At 44.2% G+C, this 18,455-nt stretch overlaps 1 protein-coding gene across 3 annotated transcripts in view; it reads right to left on the bottom strand.

Annotated features, from left to right (window-relative positions):
• The window catches only part of LOC119650149, a 310,050-nt gene that overhangs the window by 158,530 nt on the left and 133,065 nt on the right, over positions 1-18,455 (bottom strand). For all 3 annotated transcript variants that reach the window (XM_038052687.1, XM_038052686.1, XM_038052688.1), the window contains one exon: positions 7,311-7,909. In XM_038052687.1, the coding sequence (XP_037908615.1) occupies positions 7,311-7,389 (79 nt within the window). In that variant the 5' untranslated portion in view covers positions 7,390-7,909. The remainder of the gene's footprint in view (positions 1-7,310; positions 7,910-18,455) is intronic.

The raw sequence follows: 18,455 nt of genomic DNA, 5'->3' as shown, positions 1-18,455 counted from the left end.
GTTCGCCAACCTGCCTGTTTTTAGCTGTGCCTTGTATTCTATGTGTATATTTTATACGTTTACGGAATAGCTGCTGCATTTATGTATGTCCCAGTTCCACAGGCAACAAAAGAAAGAAAAACACTTGAAATAGCTGCAACAATCCCACTGGACCATCACCATTCCAGTAAGAAAAACATGCCTAGTGATGACCTAGTAAGGTGTTTGCTTTCCATGTGAAACTACCCATTCGGGCCCATAGCGTTCCAGAATGAAACTGACTTCGCTACAATCTTCCCCAGAGGAATTCAATTTATAACTGAGTCTAAGAATTCCACTAAGAAAATGCGAAACCCTTGTATAGCTTCGTTATCTGCATGTGCACGTACATCACGAGTCAGAATATGGTATGATTACTTGAGTAGTTTTCACCGTAAATCACTCTTCTCATTCTCAGAGTTACCGGAGGTATCCACCTTGCTTAAGGTCACATATCAAACTGTACTATTAAATTTAGGCACTTATGTTCTATGGTGCGGTCTGATAGTGTAGTGAACCATGTTGCACCGAAGTCCTTTTGTGAACAACTAATAAACTTATTATTAGTCGACAAAGTAGCTGTGGTTACCAAATGAGTTTTTTACTTACAAGTGCGTTTTTCTCGGAGAAAATATTAGTATTTATTGTCCGCTTGTCGGGTTACCAAAGTATTGGGGATACCGTCAAGTTTTCTTAATGAAGTATGTCAGGACACTGAAAAAGCAAACGAACTAGTGCCCAGTAAGCTGTAATATGTTTTCACGGTTACGACCTTTGGCTATTGTATAGACATTAAGATTGGTCTCTGCAATGTACGCACCCTCTTTGACAACGGTATCGAAGGCCTCAAAACGCTTACTTCTGCTAACTTGAGCGGGAATTCCGGCAATATACACTAGACATTCTGGGCCTAAACGAAGTTCTGTGGTGTAATTCTCCCCCTTTCACCTTTGGTACTTTATAAAACCAAGTGGTAGCAGACGCGAATTCGGTGTCGGGTTGATGATGGCTGCCACAAGGTGCCCTCTCTTCACCTGGGTGCCGGTTTCTGACTAAGTGGAGGAGTATCACAGTCGTGAAGGGCTACACACCACCAGTGTGATATAGTGAATTACTCAGAAGCGCTGGACAGAGTTCGGTTTCCTGGAGAAGAGTCAATACACCATATATTATAGTGGCCATCAAGTAAACTAGGTGCCTGGACTAGGTTCCCAAGTCAGCCAAAAATTAAAACCTGCTGTTATCGGTTTTGAAAACATAAGGGCAAATTTCGGAATTAAACGGAATTCACGCCCCTGCAGAAGAGACTGCAGATTCGGAGAAGGACACCTTCTGCGAGACAACAGAGCGAGATTTTAACAGCCAAGTAGGAACGGAGCCCGTATTGAGGCAATGCGTTGGCTGCCACAGTTTACATAAAAAAACCCCAATAATAACAGAGTGAAGATTATTCAATTATTAGTGTCACCCACGATGGTTGTTTGAAGTACCTTGCTTGCACGGAAAGCGTTCCACAAACAAGCGTGGGGCTCACCAGATGGGACCAATTTGAACCAAATTGACCACATGTTGATTGAACTCCGATACTTCTCAGCCTCGCTTCAGAGCATATAAGGGGGCCAATGTAGATCCGGATCTCGGACCATCTCGTTAGCCCAATGCCCCGGACTCATATGATCGCCTAAAATCACCCAATCAAGCGAGAGTTAGCACTGAAGCCATCCACAACAAAGACCTCCGTAACACCTATAAGGGGAGAACGGATGCTGCATTAACTGCAGTTAATAGAGGTCCGTGAGACGAAGAATCAACAAATCATCACAACCACCTGAAGAATGTTATCATTGACAAGCCTCCAGCCGGAAAAAATTGAAACGACCAGTTCAACGATGAATGCAGACTAGCAATGGAAGGAAAGAATGCGGCATTCCGTGCAATGCTGCACTTTAAAAAAATGCGGGACCTATCACAAACTGCGCCGAGTGGAGAAGCAACTTTACAGACAGAAAAAAAAAGCCTAAGAGAACCAGCAGATATGTGAACTTAATAAGTACAGGACGCAATACCAATAGTGCGGAAGTGTTACCAACAAAATTAGCAGGATGAAGCCTTATACACTTCGATGCTCATTCCGCCGAAACAGAGATGGAAAGCTGATTTCCGACAGATTGGGCATATTGGGGCGATAAGTTGAGTATTTTGATGAACTGCTCAACAACCAGAATATTGGCGAGTTGGAGCTCGCACCAACTCAAGATGACGAAAAATGCTGCCACCATCAAACATAGAAGAAAAATCCCCTGCAATCCATCGCCACCAATGGAATAACAGTGGAACTGGATAAATATCAAGACGACCAACTATGTTACACCAAGCGGTTGATAAGCTTACACTCAAGGTCGAATCAATGTCCGACAATTGGCAACAAGGCATTATCTGTCCCATACTTTTAAAAGAGATGAAGTGCAACAAATATAGAAATATCATGCTACTGAGTACCATATATAAAATAATCTCCTCCATCTTGCTAGGCAGGTTAGCCCCATACGCCCAGAACATCGTTGGTCTATACGAAAGAGGCCTCACTCCAGGTAAATCACCAGCAGATCAGAGTTTCCTCTGCGGCAAGCGATGAAAAACTATTGATATCGATCAGCTGCATCTTCTTTTCGTCGATTTTAAGGCCGCCTATGGCAGCATAGCCAGGGGTAAGGCTGTACACGGCCATGAGAGAATTCGGTATCCCGGCCCAATTGATAAAACTGACTAAGATCTCCCTGGCCAGTGTGCAAGGCCGGATAAAAGCAGCAGGATCAGACTCTAGATAATACGCCATCAACAAAGGTGTAAGGCAAGGGGATGCCCTATAATGGTTCCTTTTCAACCTGGACCTGAAAAAAGTGCGATGCTGATGTAAGTGCGAGAAGGCCCATCCTCTTCAAGTTTATCCTATGCTGACGATATTGCCATAATGGAGAGAACATTTCGAGATGTACAATCTACGTCGGCCCAGACATCAGCACTAAAAAAACAGAACCAACAACATGAAACCGTACTGGTCAAATAAGAACAATAAAGACAGGAGACTACAACTTTGAGATCGTTGATAATTTCTCCTATCTAAGGCCGAAAGTCACAACCGATAACAGCTACGCCGATGAAGCCCGTACATGGTTGATGGCTGCCAATAGAGTCTATTTCACCTTACCAAAACTGGAAACGTCTCACCAAAGTCAAAAGGGTCAAAGTTCTTACTGTACAAGATAATGATTTTAGGGTTCTTAGCATGAAAAATTGCAAACTATTGGCCACTTCGAGAGAAGAAGCCTCCGAAGAATTTTTGACCGCTCACATGAGGGTGGACGACTTTGTATCCTGCATTACAATGAAATTTATGAGTGATACCACCGCCGCTTGGTTGTGGACAAAATCCAGCTCAATAGGCAAACCTTGCCTCAGATGGAACGATGACGTAGCCGCGATGACCTCGGTGCAAAACGGGGATGTCTGAATGCTAAGCCTAGATTGAATACTACACCGCGTCCTTAAAGAACTATGTCGTTGATTATGGTGATACTGATATATGTATACATATGTAATTCACCAGCTGGGCCTTGTGAGTACGCGGAATAGGGACATTAGGCATAGTATTTTTCATGTTGATGTACTCTAGCTTGCAGCAGGTAGAATTGCATCCACTAACGAAAATCCTACGCTACTCCACTCCCCCACCCCATACAAGCACAGACATTTATTTTCTCTTCTACACTATTCTTTGTCCCTTTTTTCATTGTATATCAATTTCTAAGGTTTTGTGTGAAACAACACCTCATTAAAATTGATTTATTGTCTGTTAGTCTGTCAGTCACACGATCTTTTTCCAGAAATGGTTACTCCCATTAATACCAAATTTCCCTCTGAGGCCGTTAGCGACCTTTAACGGGTCGCTTACTATACGGGGTGTGACGTCCCCGAGGTGACCCCCTAGCTGGCAGTATACCTGCGTTTTAGGTAATAGCCTCGAGAAAGCTTCTCGGTGAAGAGTGAACCGCGAATGACCGATACACGTCGGGACACACTGGGAGTTTCCGTAGCCGTTGACAACTCGCTGTCGGCGTCGACGGGGTGATGTGAGCGTAGCTCTGCCAAGGTTGTGTTGTTGTAGTTCTTCTTCTAGCCAGCCCCTTCGAGCCCCTGGTCGGGAAGAGTGCATGGAACCGGCGTTAGTAGACCGCATTGCCCCGAGCGAGCGCTGATCCGTCCGTGAATTCCGGAATCAGCTAAACGTAGATCAGGCCTCAGGGAACTGGGATAGGGCTGTATGCCCGAGGGTACACCCGTTCCTGACTATTGCGGCTGCTCCCTTCCACACGATGCGCTGGTTACTTTTCCATGGAGAATAAACATACATTAATAAAAAAAATCGACGAAACAACAGAGAAGGATGAATAGCTGAGGGCGTTTGGGCGGAGCACAAAAATGCGTCGTTCACCGCAGCGATCGAAAGAGACAGCGAGGGCTGATATACCCGATGTGACACCGGGGTGCTCAAATAAGAAGGGGGGGAGGGGGTTAGTGTCGCAGTTGACACCGTCGTAAATTCAGTGATGAACCTGATAACGACGACGTGTGAGGCTTCCATACCCCGGAGGGCCTCCAGGCGCGACAAGCCTTCTATTTACTGCTGGACGGCAGAAATTGCAGACGCATGGAGGGAGTATCATAAGCTCCGCCGTTTGGCACAACATTTGCACACCAACGAGGAAGCATGTGCCATAAAGGCACAATACAGATCAGCAAAAAGGAGACTCCGCAGCGTTATAAATAAAAGCAAAGCTCGCGGCTGGCAGAACCTTGTTAACGAAGTGAATGAGGACCCGTGAGGACTTGGCTATAAGCTTGTCACCCAGAAAATCGGGACTCTGCGGAGGCCTTGCATACTAAGTACCGACCAGATGGACCACATTTTGCGGGCATTGTTCCCCAGACATCCTGTACGGGTTAATGTAAATAGCGCCGAAAGCGTCGAGGATTGCCCTCTTTTCACAATAAGAGAGCTCGAAGAAGTGGTTCTCATTATGAAAAACAAGAAGGCGCCAGGCCCTGATGGCATCCCGGCGGAACTGATGTACCGCCAACGGACAGAATTGCTGCTTGAAGTGTTCAATGCTTCCTTGAAGGAGGGCATTTTTCCTCGTCGCTGGAAAGTGGTGCTCAGAGGTGGCAGTGAGGAAGACGGGGCGGCAACCCTCTCAGCCAAACCAAAACCAAGTGGCCGAGGGGAACCTTCATAGTGGCACCGGGAGACGCTGTACTCACTTTGGCTTGCCGGCCGTGATGCTAAGCCATGCACTTGGTATAGACTGGTACCGTTGTTGCTTGCCTCAGTGAGGCTCTGATTGTGGTCACAAAATCAAGACCGTAGGATTAAGTCTCCCCGACAGGTACCTATGTTAAACACTCAAGGACTTAACTGTCGCTGGAAAGTGGCCAGACTCGCTTTAATCAATAAGGGTAAAGGAGACCCGGAACCCCCGTCTGCATACCGACCGCTGTGTATGCTTGACATGCCCGGCAAGCTGCTCGAGAAGTTCATCAGGGGTAGACTCGCTGAAGCAATCCGCGCTGCCGGGGACCTATCAGAACAGGGAGATCTACAGTGGATGCTGCTATAGAGGTCGTAGATGCGATTCGTCAAGTCGAGGCATAGAGCCGCCGTTCTTGACGGATAGTGCTCCTCATAACGCTTGATGAAGAAATGACTTCAATTCCGTAAGATGAGTTTCCGCGAGCAAATCAAAACAGCAGCCGACAGTGCTGCAGCTGGAGTCGCGGCCTTGAGTCGGCTAATGGCGAATCTCGAGGGCCTTGTATCAACTAAGAAACGTCTCCTTATGGGAGCAACGCAGTCGGTTCTGCTCCATGGTGCGGAGGTATGGGCTGATGCCCTTGCCAAGGAGGTGCATCGTGAATGCCTTGCTCAAGTGCAGAGACGGGGAGCTTTGCGAGTGTCGTCTGTTTATCGTACCGTCTCCGAACCGGCCGTGATGGTGATCGCGGGAATGATTCCCATTGCCCTCCTTGCCAAGCTATCTATCGCCATAAGGGCGAAAACTTAAGAAAGGTGGTTTCCCCTGAAGAACGTCAACGCACCCTTACTTAGTGGCAACTTTCTTAGCAAAATGAGCCAAGGGGCAGATGGACTGCGCGGCTCAACGACAAATTAGACGAATTAGAATTAGGTTGAACTAAATGCACGGTGAGATTGATTACTTCCTTACCCAACTTCGAAGTGGGCATGGATGTTTTCAGTCTTACCTGAAAGGCGCGATCTCCTAATTGTGTGTTTCGCAATGGAGTGGCGGACAACGCTGAATACACTTTTTTCTCTTGCGAGAGGTGAGACGGCTTTCGTCAGCAGCTTTTTGCAGACACAGGGGAGCTCTCTCCAGACAACATTGTCAGAGAGATGCTGAAGAGCGCTGGCAGCTAGCATCGTATTGCGCATTATGTTCGGGCTCTTCTTAATGCGAAAAAGATTGAACTCGATCGGTGGAGGGATCGGACGGTAAGGGGTTCCGTGAACTAACAACAACTCCCTTCCTCCCCTCCCCTTCCGTTGGTGAAAGGAATTCCCTGACTTGAAGGCTCCCAAAGCCTGTGCGTAAACGCATTCACCTACCCTACTCCAAAAAAAAAATACCAGATTTGGTAGATAGTTGGGAACTGTGAACTCCCACGTGGAGTGCTGGGGCTGGAAAGTGATCATATCTTTCACGGACCGATTTTCAGAAGCTACCCAACTCAAAATTCTGCAACTAAGCTCCGAAATACCCTCTATACCAATATCTGCCCTGTTAATAATAATATAGTATATTCCTACATTTTTGGAAATTGGTGACAACCCCCACTGTAACTCTGTATTTTTCATAAAGTCTTATAATAATTCAACTCAAACTTCACGAGTTTCCCAGTACACCGTCAGATAGGCTTTCACTTTAACTAAAAAAAGCAACCTAAAATCTGTAAAACTGTCAGTTTTAATTCTACTTACAAGGAGTACATATACAGCCATATTTTGTATTAAGATTTGGCTAAAAATCCTCAAGATAAAAAAATAAAAATGGAAACAAAACTTTCCATCGTTATGAAAATACTAATTCTCTATTAAATCCCAGTGATTTGAAAGAATCTCTGGAGACAAACCGCAAATCTGCCCCTACCCATCTAATGAAAACAATAATAATTGAATTGAAATTGAAGTAGATTTCCTTTTTCTCAGAAGAACTTACTGTGTCCGCTTTTCTTTCCATTCGCCTTACTCTTCGACTTCCTCGGATACAAATGAATTTTACTCTGGCCACAACCCATGTCTGCGGGCTATTTTACCAGTAAACAATTTCGAGTATCCTTTTCTAAAATTGTAGGAAATGATGAAGAAAACGAACGAAAAGCATACACTTTATTCAATGGGGTAGGGAAAACTTGAGGAAAACTTTTCTTTCACTTTTTCACTCTTTTTATTGAAATGACGCGACCAAGTGCCTCAGGACCGATTCGAGCACTGCAAATAATTTTCCATCACGTTAAATTAGAAAAGAAAACGTCGCACTAAATAAACGGTCCTCCGTGTTGCACTTTACTTCACTTTTCTTTCATTGGACGAAACAACGGAGAAATAACAAATTAAATTAAAAATTAAATAATATAAAAACTTAACAGAAATATATCACACTTTGTAACACATTTTTAGTGGTTTTCACTTCATATATCACTCGTGAAAATTGTATTTGGCTTCAGTGATGCAGCTTTTTTCGGACCATCCTGACTTTTCGAGAATTCATTGACAAAATTGAGCAGGTGCCTAGTCCCAATGACGACATGTGAAACCCTGAAATTGAAAAAATAGTGTTATTAGTCATTTTTGGTAATTTAGGCTTCAAAACTCATTTCTGAAAAATGCATGTCTTCACGAGACCTTCACTTCCTGGGATTGGTGGAACAGGAAGTCCTTACTTTTCAGAAAAGGGATGTTGAAATTACTGAAGGTGAAAATGGAACTGAGTGGCGTCTGTGTTCACTAAAAACACTGCAGACATCTGGACCAAAATTAGACTTATGAAAACCAATAAAAGGAGAAACCATGGAAAAATGGTTTCAACCAACCAAATTGCAAAAGCCGACAATTAAGGGGACGCACGGGGGACGTAAACCATAAACATCAGTTTACACACAAAGGTAGCATTAAACTAAAAATGCTAATTAAAATGCCAGGAATCTGGCCACATCCCGGCATTATGCAACGGTAGCCGGGATAGGCCGTAGGAAAGATGGAGAAGAAGTTGCATTTTCAACAAATTCGAAATAGATCCCAACTCTGCCAAAAGTAGTCCTCAGGATGTGGTAAAGAGATGGAGGTTGGACATAGTAGTAGTGTGAATGCCCAAGAAATACTTAGAAGTCTCAGGGAGTAAGTTAGGAAATTAAATGATATTCACTGTTAGTTCGATGCATTGTATGCCCTCTTGAGGCACCACATGCTGCTTTCGAACTCTAGAAAGCCTTTTGGAAGCAAGTGTGAATTCGATATCCAACAAATGTTAAAACTATCGGCCGCATATTGATTGCAAGGTACGGTTTCAGAAGGAAGAGCATCTCAATAGTATTACATTATACGGAGACTAGCGGCCTAAGAGGTTTTCAATAGGAACTAAATACATTCCAGAACAGGCTTTTTAAAGGTGATATTAGGACTGCGATAGGTAATCTGATTCCACTTTGGTAGGTAGGTAGGTATCAGTGGCCGCTCTGAGGAGCCCAATTAGCACGCTGGTGCGCTGTTTTGATGACCCAGACTCCTAAGATCGTGACTATTGTTATGGGAGCAGGGAGGCAGAGTCCAGCCTGCTCGGATCTTCAGAGCCGGCCAGTAGCATTCACGAAGGAAAGCAGCTCTCCCACCCTGCTGCTAGAAATCTCCCTGAGGTTCCACAAAGAATGGTTTACCCAGTGTCCGCAGCCTGACTCTAACCAGAGCTGGGCAATCGCTGAGAAAGTGCATGAGGGTTTCCCTTCCTTCTCCGCAGCTTCGGCAATGCGAGTTGTAGGGTATGCCGAGCCTAGCAGCATGGTCCCCTATGGATCAGTGCCTCGTGCAGACGGCCGTAATCTTGAATGCATTTGCACGCGTCTGGCACAGGAGCTCTCGCGATGGAGCTATGTTATAAGCGGGCCAAATTCTCCTTGACTTGGCACAGCTTGTAAGCTTTCGCCATCTCAGGCCCGCGGCTGCTAGGTAGTGCGAGTAGACTCGGCCCCCGACAGCCGCCAGCGGAACACCGACTGTATTCGCCGAAGGACTGCAAGAGCAGAGCCTTGCCTGGGCAATCCGTCAGCCCGCTGATTCCCTCCTATGTCCCTATGCCCGGGAACCCAGAGGAGAGTGACTTTGATTGTGCCTCCCAGACGGTTAAGCGCGTCTCTGCCCTGCCCTACCAGCCTGGAAGATGTCGTCGTTCAGTACAAGGCCTTGGTGGCCGCTTGGCTATCGGTCAGAATGGCTATGTTACGCTTGGGACTCGAATCACGTTCCAGCCATCGACAGACTTCCAATATCGCCAGTACTTCCGCCTGGAATACACTGGCGAAACCTGGGAGACCATATGACTTGAATACACTGTGTGCATTCGAGAAAACCCCCGCGCCGACTCCACAGGCCATCTTTGATCCGTGCGCTGCATGCTGCAACATATTCAATGTGCAGGTTTAGAGGGAGGAGATGCAGGAGTACATTGAGAGCATCTGCCGGGCAGGACTGCAGAGCCCCAGTAGCACCCGCACACGCGGTTCTTTGAATCGTTCGTTCTATTGTATGTTTTCTTCAACGCCTGCCACCATACAATAGAGCCGTACGATAGGATCCGACGCACTACAGCGGTGTACATCCAGAGAACCATCCTCGGCCAGAGACCCCATTTCTTTGTAAAGGTTCTCTTGCAGGTATAGAAGGCTATACAGGCCTTCTTAACCCTCAGTTTTATGTTCAATCTCCAATTTAACTTAGGGTCCACAATTACACCCAGATACTTTACATTAGAGGAAAGAACCCATCTTTATTTATTCAGCCGTGGTAGATGGAATTCAGGTGTCCTTGTCTTGGTGGTGAATAGCATCAGTTGCGTTTTGGTTGGGTTTATGCTGAGTCCACATCTTGCGGCCCACAGGCAGACCTTTCGCAACGCTCCTTCCATGATGTCGCTCATAATCGACAGAAACATCCCTGATACTAATATCACCAAGTCGTCGGCATACGCTACCACCTTCACCCCGCTGCTGTATAATGTATGTAAAATTTTGTCCATTACTATTAACCAGAGCACCGATGAGATGCGCGCCACCTTGGGGCGTGCCTCGGTTCACAGCTCAAGTCAAGTGGTTGCCTCCCAGATCCGACTGGATTATCCTGGTGCTTAGCATGAATATAATCCAATGCGTGAGATACCCCTCCAATCCAATACCGGTCAAGGCTACCTTGATGACGTTGGTACTGAAGTTGTTAAAAGCTCCCTCTATATCCTAAAAGGCAGCAAGGGTATACTGCTTATACTGCAACGACTGCTCAACCGTGCCAATTACCTCGTGGAGGGCGGTTTGTGTGAATGATCCCACTTTGACTCTAATAATGGCTTAATCGAACATGTGATGCGGAACAAAACGCAGTCTAAGAAACCGTAACGAAAATAAGAGGTTTGTGGATTTCTCTAGCTGTAACCGTCCTATCATTGGTGTCGCATTGTTCAAGCATAGAACCTGGCCCCAAATTTCAGTTGAACCACACACACATCAATTAAATCGACCAAACGTGATCAGTAGTGTTAGGAGTTGTCCTCTGGATGACCACAAAGAAGGGCGCTTACATCGACTTCGAAAGGAATTGTTGATCACTTATTCAAAATCCAGCTTGATGATGAGAGATCTTGTTGATTAGGCGACAGATGTATTGAAAAGTTCCTCTATATTGATATTCGCTGAGCTGTGATCAAATTAATTTTTTATATTCTTCTTTTTCGGTACGGTCACTGCAGGGGTGTTTGCATATTTCCAGAAGCCGCAAAATTATTGACTAATCCTTGGGTGTAGTAAAGAATATTTTCAAAGTGTGACATTTTTCCAGTTCAAACATGTATTAAACGACAAAGGCGTTTGAACAGTAGGAATTCCAAAATGCCATGTGAACTGTGAAAGCATTTGATTAAGTTGCATTTCAAGAAGCCCTCTTAGGAGTTCCAAATTTCGAAGAAGTGGCTGCAGAAATGGTAGCACAACTATGTCCGGATGATTAGTACCAATAGTCTCCAATAGACAGTCAAACTATTAGTGCTCCCAAGTGAGAAGGCTTTGTCACCTAGCGAAGGGAGACTGAACTTCAAGAGAAAGTGCACAAAGGTCTTCTGAGCAGAATTAAATCATTTAAAAGAATCAAATAACAATATCAGTTCAAAGAACTTGGCGCATAAGTAGATATAAATGACTGCTAACTAGTACACCATATTACCACACCCGCTACATATAATATATATAATAATTTCTCTGCCTCTTTTTAACCTAGTGACTGCGCTATTGTCCTACAGGCTCCGGACTTAGATGCTGTTTTCAAAAGCGACTAATTTACCAATGTGTCAAACATGCGTGAAAGGCAGAGGCTATATCTGTAACCAAAATTCAATAAACAACCGAGAGATCATACCACCGGATCTGCATTATTGACACGGCAAGGAAGATCATAGAAGAGGCCACATTAATAGACTATTCCCATGAAAGAACATTTGAAAGGTCTATCGGAGCAACAGTTTGCCAACTCCATATTACGGTCAACGACATAGTTGTGGTAATCAATTTAATTCGAGCGACAAATAGTCTCCAGAAGGTGGTATGGTATACTAATAGCTGAAAGTGAAAAATGCACCTAATCTGACTCATTGGTGGTAAATCAAGACCCCATTGGTTTAAACAGGTGTCCTTATCTATTTGACTAAACTGGTTCAGCGCTATCTCTTCAAAACGACACTTATGATAGGTATGATACAAAAGAAAAATCAACACAACACATTGTCACGACAGAAGTCCATAAAGCTGGAAAGTGAACTCTTCTCCGTAAGGTAAAATAGATTCCCTGCCGTTCCAGGGAAGAAGGTTGTTACAATAATCAGTTTCATTACCGAATCAGCTATAGTTAAGCTTGCGAAATAACCTGAGGACATTGAGGTATGCGGCAATGATAAATAAGCACAAAAAACTTGGTAGAGGCAGAAAAGACCACTTTGAAGTCCCCTCCTTCTTTTGCATTAAATGTGAAAATGAGTACTGATCAAACTTGCCCCACATGACTCCATTTGATGAGAACAAAATGTACATCCCCGCCTGTAAAGAGATCGATATAACCGTTGCTTAAAAATGTGCGTGTAACAGACGGACAGGGAGACAGTAACACGATTTTAATAATCTTGAAAAGAAGAAGAAACTGCCTGCTTGCAATTCAAGCTACCCCATTCTCAGTTCCACTTACTGAATCATACCTAGATAAAAGCTGTAAAGCCAGTGCCATATTGAACAAAAAAGCAACGGGTTTCAACTTCTTCCTTGTCAATACATTCGAAAAGCTGGTTGAGGGGATGAGCGGCGAGTTTCCTGCGCCGCAAAAGGAGATGAGACGACTCCTCCAGGTTTAGACTATGCAATAGGCTAACAACCTGTTCATAAGATAATAGTATTTTTGATCCTAGAGCTAAGCCTCGCATCGAATCGGAAATACAATAATGACTACGGGACTGGAAGGACAACGAATTTCAAACTTAGAGAACATGCACTCCTTTTTCATAACTGGTGCTTTTAGTGCACTCATGGAACAAGTCGAAAGATACAAGATAGATATTTTACCGGTCTAATAAACGAAATCATTAGGTAGTGCGGCGTTTGCTTCTCGAACTCATGCTGTTTCTAAAAGCGAGGAAAAGTCTGGAACGCGAAATTCAGCAGCATTTCGTCGTCCACAAGAATTCCGCCCCCAGCATAGAGTGGAAACTTAAGTTTTTCGACATTTGGCTAATCATCGTATATGACGGAAGACAAGGACAACTCAATAAAAGGGGGATTCTACAATCGTCCCGAGTCAGTATTTGATTTATTGCCCTCAAACGAGATAAAGATAGAATTTGGCGGCTTCAACGGAAAGATCCTAAACGAGCTGGTCCATGGTGCAACTACCACGGTGTAACTAACGAGTACGGAAGCAGAATCATAGAATTTGTCTGCAGCAGAAACATAGCAATTTCAAACTGGCTCCCTCTTCACAAGATCCACAAGAGAACATGAGTTTTACCAAATAGGATAACCTTCAACAAATGATTGATCTTTTCTTTATTAGGAAATGACCCGTATCAAGCGTCGTTAATTTGCGCTTATACCGGGGAAGATTGCGATGGCGACTACTATCTAGTCAGAACAAATTATCAATGCCAGATAGGAACAATGTGAGTAGAAGGCTCACCCGACCTACCAGGTTCGATATTAAAAAACTCCGGAATGAAGACATGGCATTGAAATATGTCGGAACTTTAGAACCGACGCGACGTGTCCGGATAGCTGAGTGCTTAGAGAACAAGTCTGTCGTACGGAAGGTCGCGGTTCGAATCTCATTGGTGCCAGTCAAATTTATATGGTAATTTGACGTCGGATACTAGTCGACTCAGCTCTGAATGAGTACCTGAGTCAAATCAGGATAATAATCTCGGGCGAGTGGTAATGCTGACCACATTGCCTCCTACAGGGTACTGTAATCCTATAGTGCACCGTTAGGGACTTGAATGAAATGCTCTAACACACTTTAAGGCCCTAATCAAATTGGATTGTTGCGCCAACGATTATTATTATTAGAACTGACACCAGCATCATCATCAATGGCGCAACAACCGGTATCCGGTCTAGGCCTGCTTTAATAAAGAACTCCAGCCATCGCGGTTTTGCGCCGAGGTCCACCAATTCGATATCCCTAAAAGCTGTCTGCCGTCTTGACCTACGCCATCGCTCCAACTCAGGCAGGGTCTGCCTCGTCTTCTTTTTCTACCATAGATATTGCCCTTATAGACTTTCCGGGCTGGATCATCCTCATCCATACGGATTAAGTGATCCGCCCACCGTAACCTATTGAATCGGATTTTATCCACAACCTAACAATCATGGTATTGCTCATAGATTTCGTCGTTATGTAGGCTACGGAATCGTCCATCCTCATGTAGGGGTCCAAAAATTCTTCTCTCGAACGCGGCCAAGAGTTCGCAATTTTTCTTGCTATGAAGTCTCCGAGGAATACATGAGGGCTGGCAAGATAATTGTCTCGTACAGTAAGAGCTTTGACCCTATGGTGAGCGGAAAAGTTTTTGTAAGCTAAAATAGGCTCGGCTGGCTGTCAACAACCGTGCACAGATTTCATCATCGTAGCTGTTATCGGTTGTGATTTTCGACCCTAGATAAGAGAAATTATCAACGGTCTTAAAGTTCTCCTATCTTATTCTTCCTGTTTGACCAGTGTGGTTTGATGTTTTTGGTTGGTTGGTCTGTGCAGCTCAAGATCTCGCACCGCCTGCTCGATCTGGTTTAAGGCAGCTTGTACATCTCGGGTAATTCTGCCCATGATGTCGATATCGTCGGCATTGGCCAGTAGTTGGGTGGACTTAAAGAGGATCGTACTCCTCGCATTTACTTCAGCATCACGGATCACTTTCTCCAGGACCAGGTTAAGGAGGACGCATGATAGGGTATCCCCTTGTCGTAGACCGTTGTTGATGTTGAATGGTCTTGAGAGTGATGCTACTGCTTTTATCTGGCCTCAAACTGGTTCTCCTATACTTGGTGGCAATATTCTTCAGTTGGCGGGACCTCCAACTCGCCGATGTTCTGGTTGTTCAGTAGCTCATCAAAGTGCTCAACCCATCGCTCCAATATGCCCATTCTGTCGGAAATCAGACTTCCCTCTTTGTCTCGGCAGGATGAGCATCGAGGTGTGTAAGGCTTCATCCTGCTGACTTGTTGGTAAAACTTCCGCGCCTGGTGCGATTGCTCCCTGCATTTTCCGTCTGTGAAGTCATTTCTCCGCTCGCCGGAGTTCGTGGTAAGTCTCCGCGCATGTCCGCGTTCTTTGAGAATGCAACATTACTCGGTATGCAGTATTCTTCCGTTCCATTGCTAGCTTACATTCATCGTCAAACCAGCCGTTCCGACTCTTTTTGCGGCTGACACTAGGAAGCCGATAACATTGACGTGAAGTGGAGTCAGGTAAAAGACGAAATCAAGACGGCTGCAAAGAAAATCATCAAAAAATACCATAAAAGCAAAAGGATTGGAATAAGGGAACGAAAAGTGCCTGTAGGTCAGTGATGAAAAATACAACGCACATAAAGAATATCGGAAGCGACGAAGAGTGAAGAAGACTTGCAGCAGCCAAATGCCAATATAGGACTGAAGCGCCATAAAAGAAGAGGACACTAATGACAATAGTATACTCACATTGAACAACGATCTCAGACCTGGTACAAGCTGTGCTGTGAACCGGAGAATCTTACGATAAACCCTAATAAAGGCAGCTCTACTCAAAACCGGATAAGCTTACATGACAGGGATTACAAGAACCGTTTGCGGGACTGGAGCCAGCACTTAGAATCAACAGAGCAGTAACTGGAAGAATCACGCGAAAATGGGGGCTAAAGCAACTAGCCCATCGGTTGCGAGATTGCGGTGCTCAACGGACATGACAATTTGATACTACAAATTAGACTACGGATTACAACAGCTGTAACCCTCAATTTAACCAAAATTACAAACTACAATGCATATTGTTTCCGGGCACTGTCTTCTGCAAATATCTGTACATGTGGAGGTCTCTAATGAAGACCCAATATGCAGCTTTGTAATGAAGAGGTCGAGCATGGTTGCCACAACTTATTGAACTGCACCGCTAGCATAAGGTGGAAACATAGCACTTCTGAAACAACGAAGACTGAAAAAATCGATCAAGTCCATATTTAGTATCTTCTTAGCCGATTGACTAAAATGGGACTTTTCACGTAAATGAACTTTAGTGGGGCATACAATAGGCCAGCAATATGCAGTATAGGAGCAGCATAACCCCCCCCCCCCGTCCTCCATGGATCCTTCCCAAATTATTTGTATTTTCCACTTATATTGAGTTATTCAGTGCTTTCCTTACTTAAAGGACTATTTTCTAGAAAAACATTTACAAAATTTCATGAGCACAGATCGAGGACAAACGCCTTGACAGAAAAACTATTTTATTAGATTCCTTCCGAACTGAGGAAAAATTGAATTGACCAAAAAACTACTTAACAGAAAACATCCCCGAAAGAATCGACACGGGAGAGTTCTAATTCATTTGGACACAAAATAACAAACAAATTTTGAAAAAGGTAAAATTCAGTGAAGCATTCGATAAAATTAAGTATTTTTGTGTAGCGGATAATGGGAAAATTAAATCAGATTATTTCATTGAAAATTCACTTCCTCAGAAGTACGGAAATTCAAATTATTCAAACTCGACTCAATTTAAATTAATTTTTTAGGTATTATGTTCTGGAAAGGTTTTACAGGTGCAGATGAGGCGAAGGTCTATAATCCAGATTTCTGGGAAAAAGCTCTTCAATGGTTTATATCTGGGACTGCTTTCGCGCAAACCCAATGAATGTGGAAATGAAAACGAAGTGAGTTTCTTTTCAGATTGTACTCAGCATGTTTTTGTTGGAAGATTGTATTTTCCTTACATAGGAAACTGTAAACAATATCCTCGTGCATACTCTACTTTAAGCAATCAGAAAAGTCTTCTATTCACAATAGACTTAAGGCGAAATTTACAATATCCGATAAATATTTTATAATATAATATTTTGTTGTTGTTGTTTTTTGTGGTTGATAACTGCTTTAGATTTCCAGCAGAACAAAACGCAACTTCCACGTCGAATCTTCCTCTTGTAACAATAAAATTTCTTCAAAAATTCGCTTAATAAATTTTGATATAGGGCACTTATACCAATAAAGCTGGTCATCAAGGACCATCTGCACTCTATTCTGCCAGATACACCTAATTGTTTTAAAGTTATAATACTTCCAAGTGAAATAAACAGAAAAATAAGTCAGAATACCGGAAGTTCGGCGCTGCAGGTTTGAAGGTTTTGTGTATTCCTTCTGTCAGAATATTTGAGTGAACATTGGCCCCATTTGCGCCTAACTCGTACTGTTTACGTGTTTAGTATGTTAGACTATTCACTTCAGTGTGATACTGACATTCAGTCTTAGATTCACATTTCACAAAAGAGATAACTTTGACCTACATTAACTTTGTTAGTAAAAGTGCGATTTCCACCAAACTAGGCTCATCCTCTATAATATAGCCTCTGTCATGATTCTCCATGATGATTCTAGAGAACCTTAACGGGTATTTCCAGTAAACTTCTAAAAATATAATAATATTTATTTATATATAAATAACTGCGTCGTAGCCGGTCTCAAGCCCGGTTATGAAAGAAGAAGAGATGGTTAGCTTGAGTCTGAATGACTGTACACCATCGCAGCGCCTCAAGGGGTAGGTTAGGAAAGTGTAGGAACTTTGCAGTCTTGCATATTACCTACTGAGGAAGCTATCCCCACACCTGGTAGTTAGGTATAAAATGCAAATCCATCTAATAGAAGAAGGGGAAATTTGAGATCCGGTACGGATAACCAGCGGGAGTCGTCTGACTTGGTGACTGGGTCGGGCTCCCGTAATGGACAGCACGGCATCGAAAGCGCTAGTGATGGGGCGGTTCGACGTCTAGGCGCGACGACGACCAAGAACATTGCTCCGCCTGCTGCAGCTGTTTCACCATAACGTGTGGCGGCCCCTTCAGCAGGCTCGCATAGGCAGCGGATGAAGCGGACTGAAGAAATGAACCTCTTCATCTTCCGCTCCTACTACGAAATAATGGCGGGGCGGATACAACATCTTACCACCCCTTATTGAACCAGATATTCGTGGAGCGTTTCCCGCAATTCGCGCACGTGACTGTGCAGCGAGTCGCAGACCAGTACCGCTTTATTACTCGTGGCGTCACATTCCCGGCCATCATCAGGGAGCATGTTCGACCTGAGGTCATCGCGGAAACTAGTGACCAAGAATCGATGGGGCAGAGGCGGCGGCATCAACAACACAACGCCGCACTGCAGGCAACAGTGTCGGTGCTCGCCGGAGCACTCTTCTCCACCGTCCAACTGAGGTTTCCACTGAGGTTCGAGACGAATTCCAAAGAGCGTATATAGAATTCTCCGAAATGAATCCGTTTCATAGACCAAGTATTCCTAGGCTCTATGCATCTTCAGCAACTCCGGGAATTCTA

The sequence above is a fragment of the Hermetia illucens genome, chromosome 2 (genome assembly GCF_905115235.1).
Source record: "Hermetia illucens chromosome 2, iHerIll2.2.curated.20191125, whole genome shotgun sequence".
Taxonomy (NCBI): domain Eukaryota; kingdom Metazoa; phylum Arthropoda; class Insecta; order Diptera; family Stratiomyidae; genus Hermetia; species Hermetia illucens.
This window is presented reverse-complemented; position numbering and strand designations above follow the sequence as displayed.